The sequence below is a fragment of the Excalfactoria chinensis genome, chromosome 7, assembly GCF_039878825.1.
Source record: "Excalfactoria chinensis isolate bCotChi1 chromosome 7, bCotChi1.hap2, whole genome shotgun sequence".
In the NCBI taxonomy this organism is placed as follows: Eukaryota; Metazoa; Chordata; class Aves; order Galliformes; family Phasianidae; genus Excalfactoria; species Excalfactoria chinensis.
The window spans coordinates 9,858,296-9,870,962 of NC_092831.1; the positions used below are offsets into that span (position 1 = coordinate 9,858,296).

At 50.7% G+C, this 12,667-nt stretch overlaps 2 protein-coding genes across 2 annotated transcripts; one reads left to right on the plus strand and one right to left on the minus strand.

Annotated features, from left to right (window-relative positions):
* Positions 1-5,264: 5,264 nt before the first annotated feature.
* Positions 5,265-9,864, minus strand: TSN (translin). The gene is made up of 6 exons (XM_072342077.1): positions 9,559-9,864; positions 9,385-9,478; positions 8,751-8,847; positions 7,655-7,770; positions 7,106-7,185; positions 5,265-6,750 (listed from the first exon to the last, which is right to left on the minus strand). Exons 1-6 carry the CDS (start codon positions 9,622-9,624, stop codon positions 6,514-6,516), a joined length of 690 nt encoding a protein of 229 aa, XP_072198178.1. The 5' UTR covers positions 9,625-9,864; the 3' UTR covers positions 5,265-6,513.
* Positions 9,865-9,940: 76 nt separating this feature from the next.
* NIFK (nucleolar protein interacting with the FHA domain of MKI67) lies at positions 9,941-12,604 on the plus strand. Its single transcript, XM_072342078.1, has 6 exons — positions 9,941-10,086; positions 10,157-10,282; positions 10,507-10,615; positions 10,818-11,029; positions 11,262-11,339; positions 12,059-12,604. Exons 1-6 carry the CDS (start codon positions 9,967-9,969, stop codon positions 12,233-12,235), a joined length of 822 nt encoding a protein of 273 aa, XP_072198179.1. The 5' UTR covers positions 9,941-9,966; the 3' UTR covers positions 12,236-12,604.
* The last annotated feature ends 63 nt before the right edge of the window (positions 12,605-12,667 follow it).

The following is a 12,667-nucleotide window of genomic DNA, read 5'->3' on the forward strand; positions in this document are numbered from 1 at the left end:
TCAATGACTTGAGGTGGGTATTTTTTCCAAGAAAGATTTGGGTTTTCTGGAACAGATATTTCACTGATGTGAGCAGCATTGGAGTGAGCAATGTGCCTGTGTCTCCTGAACAGAACGCAGAGGTAGTGCTAATGGAACTGGGAGAGCAGTGCAGCCCTGAGACCTTAAGCAACAATAGACTGGCACAAAACGTTATGCCCTGGCCACAGTCCTGCCTGGGCAGGTCAGGCCCCAGTACGTGAGAAATGAGAGCTGAAACTGAGACCACGAAGCTCCCCTGTAAGGTCCAACCGCTCTCAGTTCCTTGGCAGGGAAATTATTTGTAGCTGAACAATGTTAAAAGGCAAAAAGGACCTAACCTTTTCAGCCTGACATTCCCACTGACTGTGACCCTGCGATTACACCATCAGCAAAATGCCATGCTGTGACTAACACGGCAAAGGCCACCTTACAGCCCGAGAGGCAAAATTAAAGGAGCCTCAATTTTGGTTGGTGAAGCTCAAAGAACAGTCCTTAAACGTTCATTCAGATCCCCAGGGTAAGGACAAAGCCAGTCAGCATTACTCGCCATCAACAAGATACTTCTGACACACACGAGGAGTATTTTTGTGTATCTGTCCAGAGATCAGCATCAGTTAGCCCACAAAAGCAGACAGGGCTGCCTCCACGAAGGTGGGTAACTCTGATCCTGTAAGGTCCCCGTTGACCCAACACTTAAGTAGGCCTCCACAGGGCATCCAGGTTTGTCCCTCTGCTGGGGCTGCTGGGGCTCCTTGTCCTGCTCTGGGTGCTGAAGCAGACCCAGCAGTGAAGCACACTTACTGGCTGCATTTTCTCTTTAGTGCTTTGTTGTGTCCGTGAGGAAATAGGAGTATCTGCATCCAATGGAGACGCTGCAAACACGTACCCAAGATGAGGGTGGCAGCACGCTGCAGTGAGCCGGAGCTGGCAAAATGCCTGTCAGGGCAGCAGCACAAGCGAGCTGGCATTCCCTGCAGCTATTCCGAGCTGTTAGACAACAAGTTGTTTGTTCCCCCAAACATGCGCTCAGTGCAGTGAATAGCACGAGGCGTTCATTTTAATTTGTTGTTTGTGTTTCAAATCAATTGACACAGAAGCAGAGCAGCTGCTGGATGAAGACTTCATGACAGATCCGCATCGAGCCGCCTTTGAGCCTCATTCTCATACCATGCAAAAAGCAACAGTTTGTTGTGCCTTCATTTTCTCTCCCACCATCAGAGCACTGCAGCATCCTTCTCTTCGTTACCTCCCGTGGCAGTTGTGCTAAGAGAAGGCATAAGCACAGTAAGCCTGATGCATTATCCAAAGGGCAAGTGGCTTTCACACTGCTGCTGCTTCCTGAGATGCCAAGTACTTCCCAGTGCTTTTCTGGTTCTCTCCAATTCACACTCAAAACCAGAGATGAACTGTTGGTACAGTCATATCTTTAAATCCCTTGGCTGCTCCTAAAGGTCAGGGAACAACAAGCATACGTAGAAGGTCTGCTTTTCAGCATCAATCTCACATGAGGATGATGATTTGGTTTATCAGGTTCTGGGTTCTAAGTGTGACAGGAAACACCTGCCAGCCCGGCTGCTGCAAACACTGCCTCCTGTTTCCTCCTGCCTCCACTGTTTGCTGCGTGCCAGGCACACTCCCCAAGGAAAGCCCATCCATAATTGCCCCGTGTTGAGTTACAGACAGAACATGTAGTCGGTGCTGTCCTAACAAAAGCTATGGCCAGGGAACAGTACAAGCTCTTGGGTCTGGGACATCTGCTCCGGTAAGGGACGGTCTGATTGTGGAACATGCCCCACCAGACAGTTTGAATGTTATTGATCTTCTACGTATCCAGTGTGTACTCAGCTGCTTGCCTGCTTTTAAATTACAGGTGTTGAAAGGGAGCCCAGCACTGAGCGGTCTCTCCGGCCCTGCGAACACTGGTGCTGTGGGGTGAGCCTGCACGGGAAGGGTGAGCGGCGCCAGCACATTAAGGAGGCAGTAAGTTTCCATCGTCCTCAGGCGCCTTTCTGAACCTGGATGGTCCCTCTCTCTCCCGGGAAGCTGCAGGTCTTTCAGTATCACATGCACACATCTTCCCGGGCAGCCCTAGCCATGAGTATTTTTCCATTCCTGATTAACCTGGCAAAATGCTGTGGTTACACGTGGTGCTCGGAGGCAGGCTGCAAGCCAAGGGAGTCATTAGTTGTTCCAAACTGGCCTTCTTAGGGCTGTACGGTACTTCATTGCCTCTCAGAATTCATGACTGACAAAACTAAGGATGCTTTTCAAGACTCCTTCCAACTGATCTTGTTGGTATAAGGAGAACAGAAGGAAGAGATCCTTCTGGGATGAAGGGGAAAAAAGGGAGTCAGATCACTCCCTTAATTCATTGTACTCTTAAAGAACTGTTAGCAGGAACTTAGCATGAGTCTGACTGGTAACTAACCAGGAAAAAAAAGGGGGGGGGGGGAAGAAATTGACAGCGTGTATCATAGAGTTTGGGATCAAAAGGCACCCAGAAAGACAGTGCTGGATTAAGATGCCCCTGTGAGATCAGGTCCCAAAGAAGGAGAGAAAATCCAGTTCAGGAGTAAGCATAGTAAGCATAGTAAGCATAGTAAGCATAGTAAGCATAGTAAGCATAGTAAGCATAGTAAGCATAGTAAGCATAGTAAGCATAGTAAGCATGCTGGGTGGGAAAGCCTGGGGGAAAAAAAGAATGACAGACATGAGGGGATAAAGAGTAACAGCTTTAGGAAGCAGGGACTGCTGCGTTAGAGCAAGATCTCTGTTAGGCTGAAGGAACTGCTGAATCTCATCCTGTCCCCAGCATCCTCAGGGGGACGAGGATTCAAATCTTCTGGCATCACATCAAAGATGCCTTTGAGGGCTTATGGATAAGGCATCTTTTCGGGATGTCGGTTTTGTTTCCTCTTAGTGCCCGTGCTGAGGATCCTACATTCTCCCCAGCAGAAGCAGTTTGGATGTTTGCACACCCATAGTGTGAACGTGCAGCTGAACAAACGTTCAGACAAGAGCGTGCTCCCCCTTCTTTCAAGCAAGGGCTTGTTTTGGGACAGTCACTCTCCCCTCAGGCAGGGCAGTGCCCAGCGATGGCTGCCCAGAGCGAGCCAGAAGTGCCAATGAACACAGGGAGAAAAACCTGCCTGGAAATACGTATCTTAATTAATTTACACCTGGCCCACAGCACACGTGCAAGAGATGCTGTGCCGTAAAGGACCGACTGATAAAGGGCCGTGAGGTTCTGCAGCACAGAAGGCAGCACTTTGCAGTACGGGAAGGCACGTTGTTCACCCAAAGAGAAAATCCTCGGCAGGTCCTAACAACTGGAAGCAGTTAATGACTGCAAGAAAATCAGGGAGCTCAGCAGAAAGCAGCTCAGCAAACACTTAAAGCAGGCACCACAGGGTGAGGAAGGAGCCTCCCTCTGTGTGCTGGCACATGGTGTGCAGCGCTGTGCAGCGAACCGGGCTTGGAGCAAGCACCTCTGAAAAGGATTGTTTCAGCTGGAGCGGTTCCTTCATCCAGTTCATTGCACAAAGGCGTGTGCTGGCACCAGAGAAGGGCGGTCTGGAGGTGATGATGTGCCCTTTAACAGCTGCCAGCTCCAAGAGGACGCGGAGCTCAGGCTGCAGTTTATCGGTTCCAGCAGACAGAGCTGGTTAAACAACCACCCTGAGGTCTCCGCTGCATCCTGTGCCGTGGCACTGCTCACCCCTATTTCCTGAGTGGTTTCAGGTCAGTACTTTCATTGACCTGCAGGGATTGAACAGGCAGTGCTATAACAAATAACAGTTAATCAACTATTTGAGTGCCCTTTTTGCTGAAGCAAAGAAGCAGCAGAGAAATGACGTCAAGATGGAGGAAAAAAAGCTGTAAGCAAATACAAGGACGGTCCAAGAGAGCGCGGGTTGGAACGCATTTCAGGCTGAAGTGGTTCATAGAGCAGCTGTGCTGCTTGTTGAGTCAGACTCTCCAGTGCTCCTGCACTGACTCACTGCCTCCCCTCCCAGCTGCCCGCACACGCTGCAGTGTGTTCAGTGCCCAGTAGGAGTTAGTTCCGAGTTAAACATCTCACCTATTATGAGCCATTAAGCTTCTGCAGCTTTCTGAGCTCTGCCTCTGCAGTTTCTTTTTCTCTTCCCCAGACCCAGCTTAGGAAATGCAGACTGGCTCTTGCAAATAACGCTTTCCCAGATGAAGATGCAAAGCTCTCACAGAACCCAGGAGCAGGGCAGAACGAGGGGTTTGCTAAACACCTTTTGGGGAGGTGGCACTGCACTGCACTGCACTCGCTCTTCATACAGCCTTTGACAAAACAATGCCATGACCGGCAGGCTTTGGGAGCCCTCAGCGACTTGCTCTCCCAGTTGTCCCTCTCCCAGTATGTCAGCATTTGTGGCACAGCACTGCTGTCTCACCAGCTGCTAAAGCTCTAGGAGATGCAGAAGCTGGCGGATCTGGCATTACTGAGTTACTGTGTAAGTATATGGGATTCCACATCAGGAAGCAGAGCTGTTCCATGACCAAACATATCCAGGAGCTGCTGGACTAAGCCAGCACAAAGCCTTCACACATGTCCCGCAACCAGAAACCTGTCCTGCCAGGTGGCCTCACATCCCACATGCCAAGAGCCCTCCAACCTGAGTGGCACCAGAACGATGCTCAGGAAGCCTCTAATTCCTCTGCTCCCACACGTTTCCTGTGTAACCTTGGTCCCAGTCTCAGAGCCGTAGGGCGCTGTTTCATGAGCCTTTGCTTTTGATGGTAGAACTGCCTTAATTTCTTCCTTCCTCCCACCTCCACAAGGCTGAAATAAGAAGCAGACAGTGGCATAAGGTGGGAACAAACACATGCTTTTAAAGCTGGACTCAGCGCCAGGGGCCGCAGGAAGTTATGGCCTCATTTTCCTCAGCTGTGATAGGGAGACGCTGCTATCTGCCCATGTTATGTGGCAGGACGAGCACAAACATTAAATATTATGAGGCACTCTGAAGATAAACCTTGCCGTATCTTGGCCACGGCACTAACAGACTCCTCCGTATCTCTCCATTTTAACTCGTTTAACTAGTCAAAATGAGTTGCTTTTTTAAGCCCATCCAATCAGTGTGCAGTTTGTCTAGCACCGCTCGCCATTTCACAGCACCAAAATGAGCCCACATGCAGCCGAAGGCTGAATCTGAACTGTGATGCTTCAAGTTAAGCTCCCGGGAAAGGCAGGAACATCATCAGACAACAGGCAGTTACCAAACGGCCAAAGAGCAGCTTTTATTGGCCAAAGTAACCAAGGAACCATTTTCTTCCAATAAACAAAATAAAAACATAACAGAAACAATGGGAAATGTTTGTCAACCAAGTGAAGCACCGACTAACCCACGTAAGCTTGATTGTTCGTATTCATCCTCTGGAAATATTCCTCCTAAACAATCTGCTCCTCTCCCTTGCGCTACTGCACCCCCTGAAGGAACAAAGTGGAAGGACATGGAGGAGGAGAACAAATGCACTGGGAGGTACGGACCTGTTTGTTTGCACAGATGTCAAAGGCTGCTGGTGTCTGCAGATCTCTCACATGCAAAGTATCTTTTTGAGCTGCACGTTTTACTGTGTGAACTTTTTGTGTTTTAAACCCAGGAAACAGTGCAGTCCTGGCCTATGCAGGCTGTTAGAACTCAAATCCTACCTGCACTTTGTCACTTTACGCTTCTCGACTCATCATCTTTGCTAGTTCAAAAGCAAATAAAAAGCTACAGAGTTCCTGATGTAAATGACTGTGTTGAAACTCAACATTTACTCGTGTCAGTGAATGAGGCAGCAGTCAGTGACAGCAGGTAGTCGAGAAAGCCTTGAACGCTCCGGCAGCAGCACCTCGGGGGGGGGAAATGAGAAAGACGTGCTCAGGTGTAATAATACACTGATTGCAAGGGGAGATGCACCAACTGGAGCCAGTCTAAAGGATCTGGTTAATAAAAGTTATGCAAATCTGTTCAGCTTAACTGAAGTAGGTCAAAATTAAAAGCAAACCAAACCAAAACCAAACCCCAGTGTCTTAGAAAACCCATACTGATATTTACAGACTGTGCTTTTAAGGTGTCACACAGATCTGCACCAAGCCATGTGCTGTGCACACATCTCTAAGGGGGTGTGAGCAGAAAGAGCTGTAGCACACAACTCCCGGAGCACTGAAGCAACACTACGGACCCAGTGAGAATTCTGGCTTGTGGGAGTGACTGACCAGCAATGCAGCTGCACACAAACAGCAACGTGTGTTCTGACAGAGGAACTGAGGTGGGAAGAGGGCCTGCAGCGCGAACCTACACGACTTTACAAAACAGTTTGAGATCTAACACCCATACTACGCCTTTTGTAAGAAAATAGAGAGCAGCAATCGGCTGCACTTCTTCTAAACTACTGTAGGAAGGCTTTGCTAACATGCCTCCCAGCTTGGCAACCATTTGAGGTAATCAACGGTGCTGTTCAAATGAGCATCCTTCATTTCTCTCCGCCCGCGCCACCCGTTGCCTCCTTATTGAGTCCTCTGATGGACAAGTCATAAACCACCTCCTCAATTTTCTTGACGTCGTACTTCAGGCCGTCGTAACGCTTCCTCAGGGAGTCGTTCTTCAGGTTGAGGAGCCGGAAACCTGAATCCAACTCGTTGATAAAGGTCGAGATGCGGAGAGGGCGAGAATAGTCACCGGCTGTGACGCTGTTCACTGCCAGCCTGGCCTGGGAGCAGAGGCACAAATCACCTGGGAGAACATCAGAGGACACACCCAAGCCATTCCCCTTTTCCCCACCCGTTCCTTTAGGAAAGGAAGCAGATCTGTTCCAGGCAGTCACGTTATTAAATTCACATCTGCCTATTGGTTGACCAGACTTGTGAATTTTCAATCCAGAGCCTCGTTCAACACTTAATATATCAGTGAGGAACAACCCTGACACACAGACAGGCAGTTGGCCAAAGGTCAGACTCATTCAAGTACAAACCATCATTACACAAACTGCTTGGGACAGTGAAAACAGTAACATGCTACTTCTATGGCACTTTCAAGTCAGAAGTTTGCAAGGATATCTTCCCTACCAGCTCGCTGGCGAGAGTTAATACACCAGAAAGGTAGTCTTCAATGTCCAGGTGGAAGCCTCTCTCCCGATCAGCTTCAACTAAGAAATAAGGCAGAGTGGAGATCAGGTGATACTGAACATGAGCAAAAGCAGAAGCTGAAACTGCATTTCTTTACTGGAGCCAATTTGAAATATCGAATTTACTAAATATTATTACAAAATAAAAACCATCCCTTTCCCGTATATGATGCAGTTACTGCATCATATCTATGAGATATATGAGATCTACAGTTTTTTTGGTGTTTTCCCCCCCATATCCTGAGCTCCGGGAGGCAGCAGTTCTCTTACAGCATCAGAAAATCTTTGCTTTATAAACACCAAAGCAAAAGGTGAGAAAAATAAGCAGCCATCCTTGTGTTATTCTTTGGCAGGAGGCGGTCTTGCATGCACGCTCTTTGCAATGATGAACTTACTGATGCGTAACTACTTTGGTTTGCATTCAGTTTTCCAGTTCCAAGCTACAACGCCTGAAAACCTTCACAGGTCTTTTCTGTCACAACAAACTTACTCCCAAGTATTTCTGCAACAGCTTCTCGGGTCACCAACGTTTCTGTCTCCAAGTAGACTACAAACGCCGCCAGAAACACCAACCGCTGAAGCACGAACCTCCAGTGCTCATGAAACCTGTTGAAGAAATCACAGAATCACAGAATGACCCGGGTTGGAAGGGACCTCAAGGATCATGTAGTTCCAACCCCCCTGCCTAGCAGGGCCACCAAACATACGTCTTTACTAGATCAGGTTGCCCAGAGCCCCGTCCAACCTGGTCTTGAACACCTCCAAGGACGGGGCATCCACAACCTCCCTGGGCAGCCTGTTCCAGGACCTAACCACTCTCCTAGTAAAGAACTTCCCCCTAACATCCAACCTAAATCTTCCCTCTTTTAACTTAAAACCATTTCCCCTAGAAGAAAACACCACATCGTGATAAAACAATAAGTAACATCCATTGCTGAGGAACAAGCATTTCAGACACCTGCAGCGTAGGCTGTTTCCTACCTTTACATGTCATACTCTGCAAGGTCATTTGCTCACCAAACCACACTAAGATTGAAATCCGCTCCTTGGTCCCCCAGAACCACCCCGTGCTGAGTGTCAGCACCGCTCACAGCCCTCACGCTGCTGCTCAGCTCAGCTCACTGCTTCTCAGGCTGTCACAGCCACCAGAAAATCACCTCCTTCCCTCTTGTCTCCCAGCAGCACATCCCAGCTGACACCCTTGGCCCGCGGTTTGTTCTTGCTGGACACTGCCCCCTTCTGGCGGCTAATAAAACAAAGGCGATGACTTCATTCACGATCTGCAGCATCAAACAGCTACTTTGTGGCAGATTCAGACCTAACAGCTCAACTGAAATGAATGGAGCAGCGAATGCTTTCACACACAAGGGATGCTACAACAGAACACCCATTTCTTACGTTTCCCTTCCTAAGATCTGCGGTTGGACTTGATGATCTTCAAGGTCTTTTCCAACCTGGATAATTCTATGATCTCACACTTGTCTACTGCTCAGCACTTCTCAAGCAGAACCGCTGGGCCTGTGAGCCTTTCAACCACTCTTCTAAATCAAAGGTGCCACATACGCTCGCCCCATTCTCAGATCCACCTGTAATACTGGTCAGCAGGAAACTTGGTCTTCAGAGCTTCCATCTGTGTTCTCACTGTACCAAAGTGTTCCCGAGCCTTCTGACATTTCTTTGGTACTGAAATAGAAACAACATTCAGCATACATATTGGAATATGAGACAGGGCTAAACGCCGTGGTACTATAAAGCCCCAGGCCATTTGGCCACATAACATTTCTTGTAGTAACTGGCTTTAGTTCCTTTACTATAAACCGTTATTAGTCAAAGTCACTACTCGTAATGCTTGGAATGTGTGCCGTTCGGACAGGTTATAGCCGTGTGTTAACTACAGCCGTGTGTTAACTATAGCCATGTGTTAACTATAGCTGTATGTTAACCCATTAGACACGCTTCCATTCTCGCTGTCAGCAGAACGATCAAGCTGAGGCATTTCTGTGTAAGCAGCCCGCAGCTCTTTCTCAGCCCGCAGCTCTTTCTCAGCCCGCAGCTCTTCTCAGCCCGAAGCTCCCAGGCCCGGCTCCCCCCAAGCCGTAAAAGGGGAGGACTCGGCGCCACGCGCAGCTGTTGCTCAGCGATCGTTCCTCCCGTTCCTCCCGCTCCCGAACGCCTCCAGCGCAGCCACAACCCGGCAGTGCCCGCCCGGCCTGCACTCACTGTCCTGGAAGCCGGTCCCTTGGTGCACCCCCTGCAGCAGCGTCAGCATCTCCCGGGCCGTCTGCTCCAGCGCCTGCACGACCTTCCTGATCTCCTACGAACACACAGTGCCGCCGGCCGCTCAGCGCGCTGCCCGCCGCCCACAGCCCGCCCGCCCCCCGTCCCCGCGCCCACCTCTCGGATGTCCTGGTCGGCCGTGAGCGCGCCCTGCAGCGCTACGAACATGGCGCTCACTGACATGGCGCCCCGCACCGACACCGGCTCCCGCCTCTGGGGGCCTCCGAGCGGGTCCCGCCGCGTCGGGCTGCCCCGCGCGGTGCCTGACGGCGGGGGATGAAGGGCCCGAAGCGGGAAGGAAGCGGCGAGGCGCGGGGAGCGGCCGGTGTCGCGAAGCAGCGAGGGCTCCTCCCTGCGCCGTCGCCGCCCGTGCGAAGGCCGCTGTGCGCGGCCCTGTTTGCTGGGCGACGGGGCGGCGAGCAGCACCCGTTACTAGGAGACAGCGCCCGCCCGCTCCGCGCATGCGCGCGACACCGCCGCGAGGGAGGATGACGCACTTCCGGCAGGCGCGGCTCGAGGAGCAGCATGGCGGCGGCGGCAGGAGCGGCAGGAGCGGCGCCGGCGTCGTTTCTGTCCCTGGAGCCGCAGCTGCAGCGCACGGTGCAGAAGAAGGTGCGGCGTGTCCGCAAGAAGCAGCTGGCAGAGGTGAGTGGGGGCCGGGAGGGGCGACCCGACCCAATTCGTCCCGCGCTGACGCGGCCGTTGTGTCCCGCAGGAGGAGCTGACGCCGGGCGTGGTGTACGTGGGGCACCTCCCGCGCGGGCTGTGCGAGCCGCAGCTCCGGCACTACTTCGGGCAGTTCGGCAACGTGCGGCGGATGCGGCTCTCCAGGAGCAAAAAGGTGCGTAGAGCTCAGCGCCGCGTGGGAACACGGCTGCAGTTTCCCGAGCGGGCAGAGGGGGCGCCGGCTGCACCAGAGTGAGAAGTGGGGGCTGCCTGCGGGCTCGTTCTGTGAGAAAACGCCTGTGTGCAGCCAGAAACGTGCGTTACAGCTGGAGCACACAGCGTCTTAATCTAGTCCCTCAGGTATCAAAGCCTCAGGCCGCTCTCTGCTGTTGTTTGCAGACGGGAGGGAGCAAAGGCTACGCCTTCATCGAGTTCGAGTCTGATGATGTGGCCAAGATCGTTGCAGACACGATGAACAATTACCTCTTTTCTGAAAGGCTGCTCAAGTGTGAGTATGGCCCCAGCTGACCGCTCTGTGATGAGCAGAGCAAATCCATGCACACTTGTGCTTCTGAGGGGCCGCGTGAAGGATCTTGTATCTTTATTGGTTTTCTTTGGCCCCAAGGGATTTCCCTGTGTGTTCCAATGCCGTCAGGGTGCTTGCCGCGGCTGTGGGTAATGTTACAATGTGACCCATGCGTATGATACAGGTCAGTTCATGCCTCCTGAAAGGGTCCACGCAGACCTCTTCAAAAACAGCGAGCGGATGTTCCATAAGCCCTCTCAGCCAGCGGTGAAGCGGTACAATAAGGTCCGTTCCCTCGTTGAGAAGGCAAAGATGGCGAAGCGGCTGCTGCGGAAGGAGAACAATTTGCGGAAGAGGTTGGCTGAAAAGGGGATCAAGTACAGCTTCCCTGGATTCGTAAGTCTGGGCTGGTTTCAATGAGTGACGGTCCCTTGTTTAGATCTGTAGGTCGCAGAAGAGCAACAGGGGCTTTTCCCAAGCTCCAATGTGTGTGTGATTCGGGTAATTCCTGCAGCAAAGCTTCTGTAGTTATAAAGCAATTAGATAAACCTAATGGGCTGTTAGGTAAGAGTTTACATCTTCATGTGGGAAGTTTGTAGTGATTCCCCTCATCTGTTTTGCTTCCTAGGCTGCACAGAGCCTTCCTGCCAAGTGGAAGAAAGCAAAAGCATCCAAGGCCAAGCAGAACGTTTCTTTGACCAGTCAGGTAAGACCAAACAGTGCTGCTGCCGCCCGGCACTACAATTGTCCACCCTGAGACAGGCGGCTCAAGTCTGCGGTTGGTTTCCTTCTGCTGATTTCAATGCTTGGAAACCTGGGCATCGCTTTTCTCTGGGAGGTGTTTGTGGCAAAAGAGGGTCCTTTGAGGTGGATGAACCCACTGGAATGGAAGGCAGCGGTTGAATCCCCTCAGTTCTTTGTCCTGTTGGGGTAATTAGCAAAGGCTTCTGCTCAGTGCATTATAATCAGCAGTTTGCCATCTCCCTCATGCTCTCCAGGCACGATTTTCCAGTAGTTTAAAAGTTAATGGCAGCTAAAGGGAGCAGGATGAAGGGAAGCATCAGATCGTCAGCTTGTTTGTTTCATTTCATTACTGGTTTTATAAACAATTCTTCAGCTTGTTTTTTTCTTTCCTTTCGATAATTGGCACAGGGCTGTGGTGAGGAAGACAGCAAAACATGTACGTTTGGTCAACTCGGTTGTGAGAAATGACTGCAATGATAGGACTGTAATGTTTGTGCTCTGCTGTGGGCTTGGACATGGTGTTTTTGTCTGCCATTTGCTAATATACATAGATGTGTTTTCCCTATGATGTGGTAGTTGTGAAGGAAGGCTGCACGGAGGTGCCTTGTGGTACCACAGAGGCACTGATGACTTTCTCTGGCAGATGCTTTGCAATGAATCGTGTTTTTCTGATCTCTTCAGGATCCTACTCCAGCCTGTACTCCTACAGTGCTTGAGCGCCGGAGAGCTCACCAAGCGGACGATGACACAGACGACAATGAAATAGTGATCAAACTGCCCCCTCCAAGTGTTAAGAAAGCTGTGCAGAAACCAAAGAAACAGCCAAGGAAAAAAAACAACTCGAAGAAACAAAAGTAGGCTTAAAGTTCTGACGGCCATAGCCACGTTTTTCCTCTTCCTCAACTCAAAACAATGAGGTGGAGCTTCTGCTGCCCTGTCTCAGATTTTCTGACCAGACTGCTTGTCTTTCATGGGCAGGGAAAGTATTCACAAGCAGTTCCCCCCTGCTAGCTGCTGGGGAGCTCTGTATTCTCTGCCTGTGAAGATTTGTTTGACTCTGCACTCAGAAGTGCCTACAGTCACGCCAGAGCCTTGTGATGGTTCTGTAATTTGTCTCTAGCACCCACAGGTTTGAAAGGAAATGTTAGGCTGTCCGTGCTGAGCCTGCTGATGGCATCTGTATTTTATACTTATTCATGATGACTTCAAATACAAATTTTAACTGTTCTTAGTTGCGTTGGCTTTGGTAATGCTTCTGTTTAACTGCAAGTCTGTGCTGTGTGTGATTTC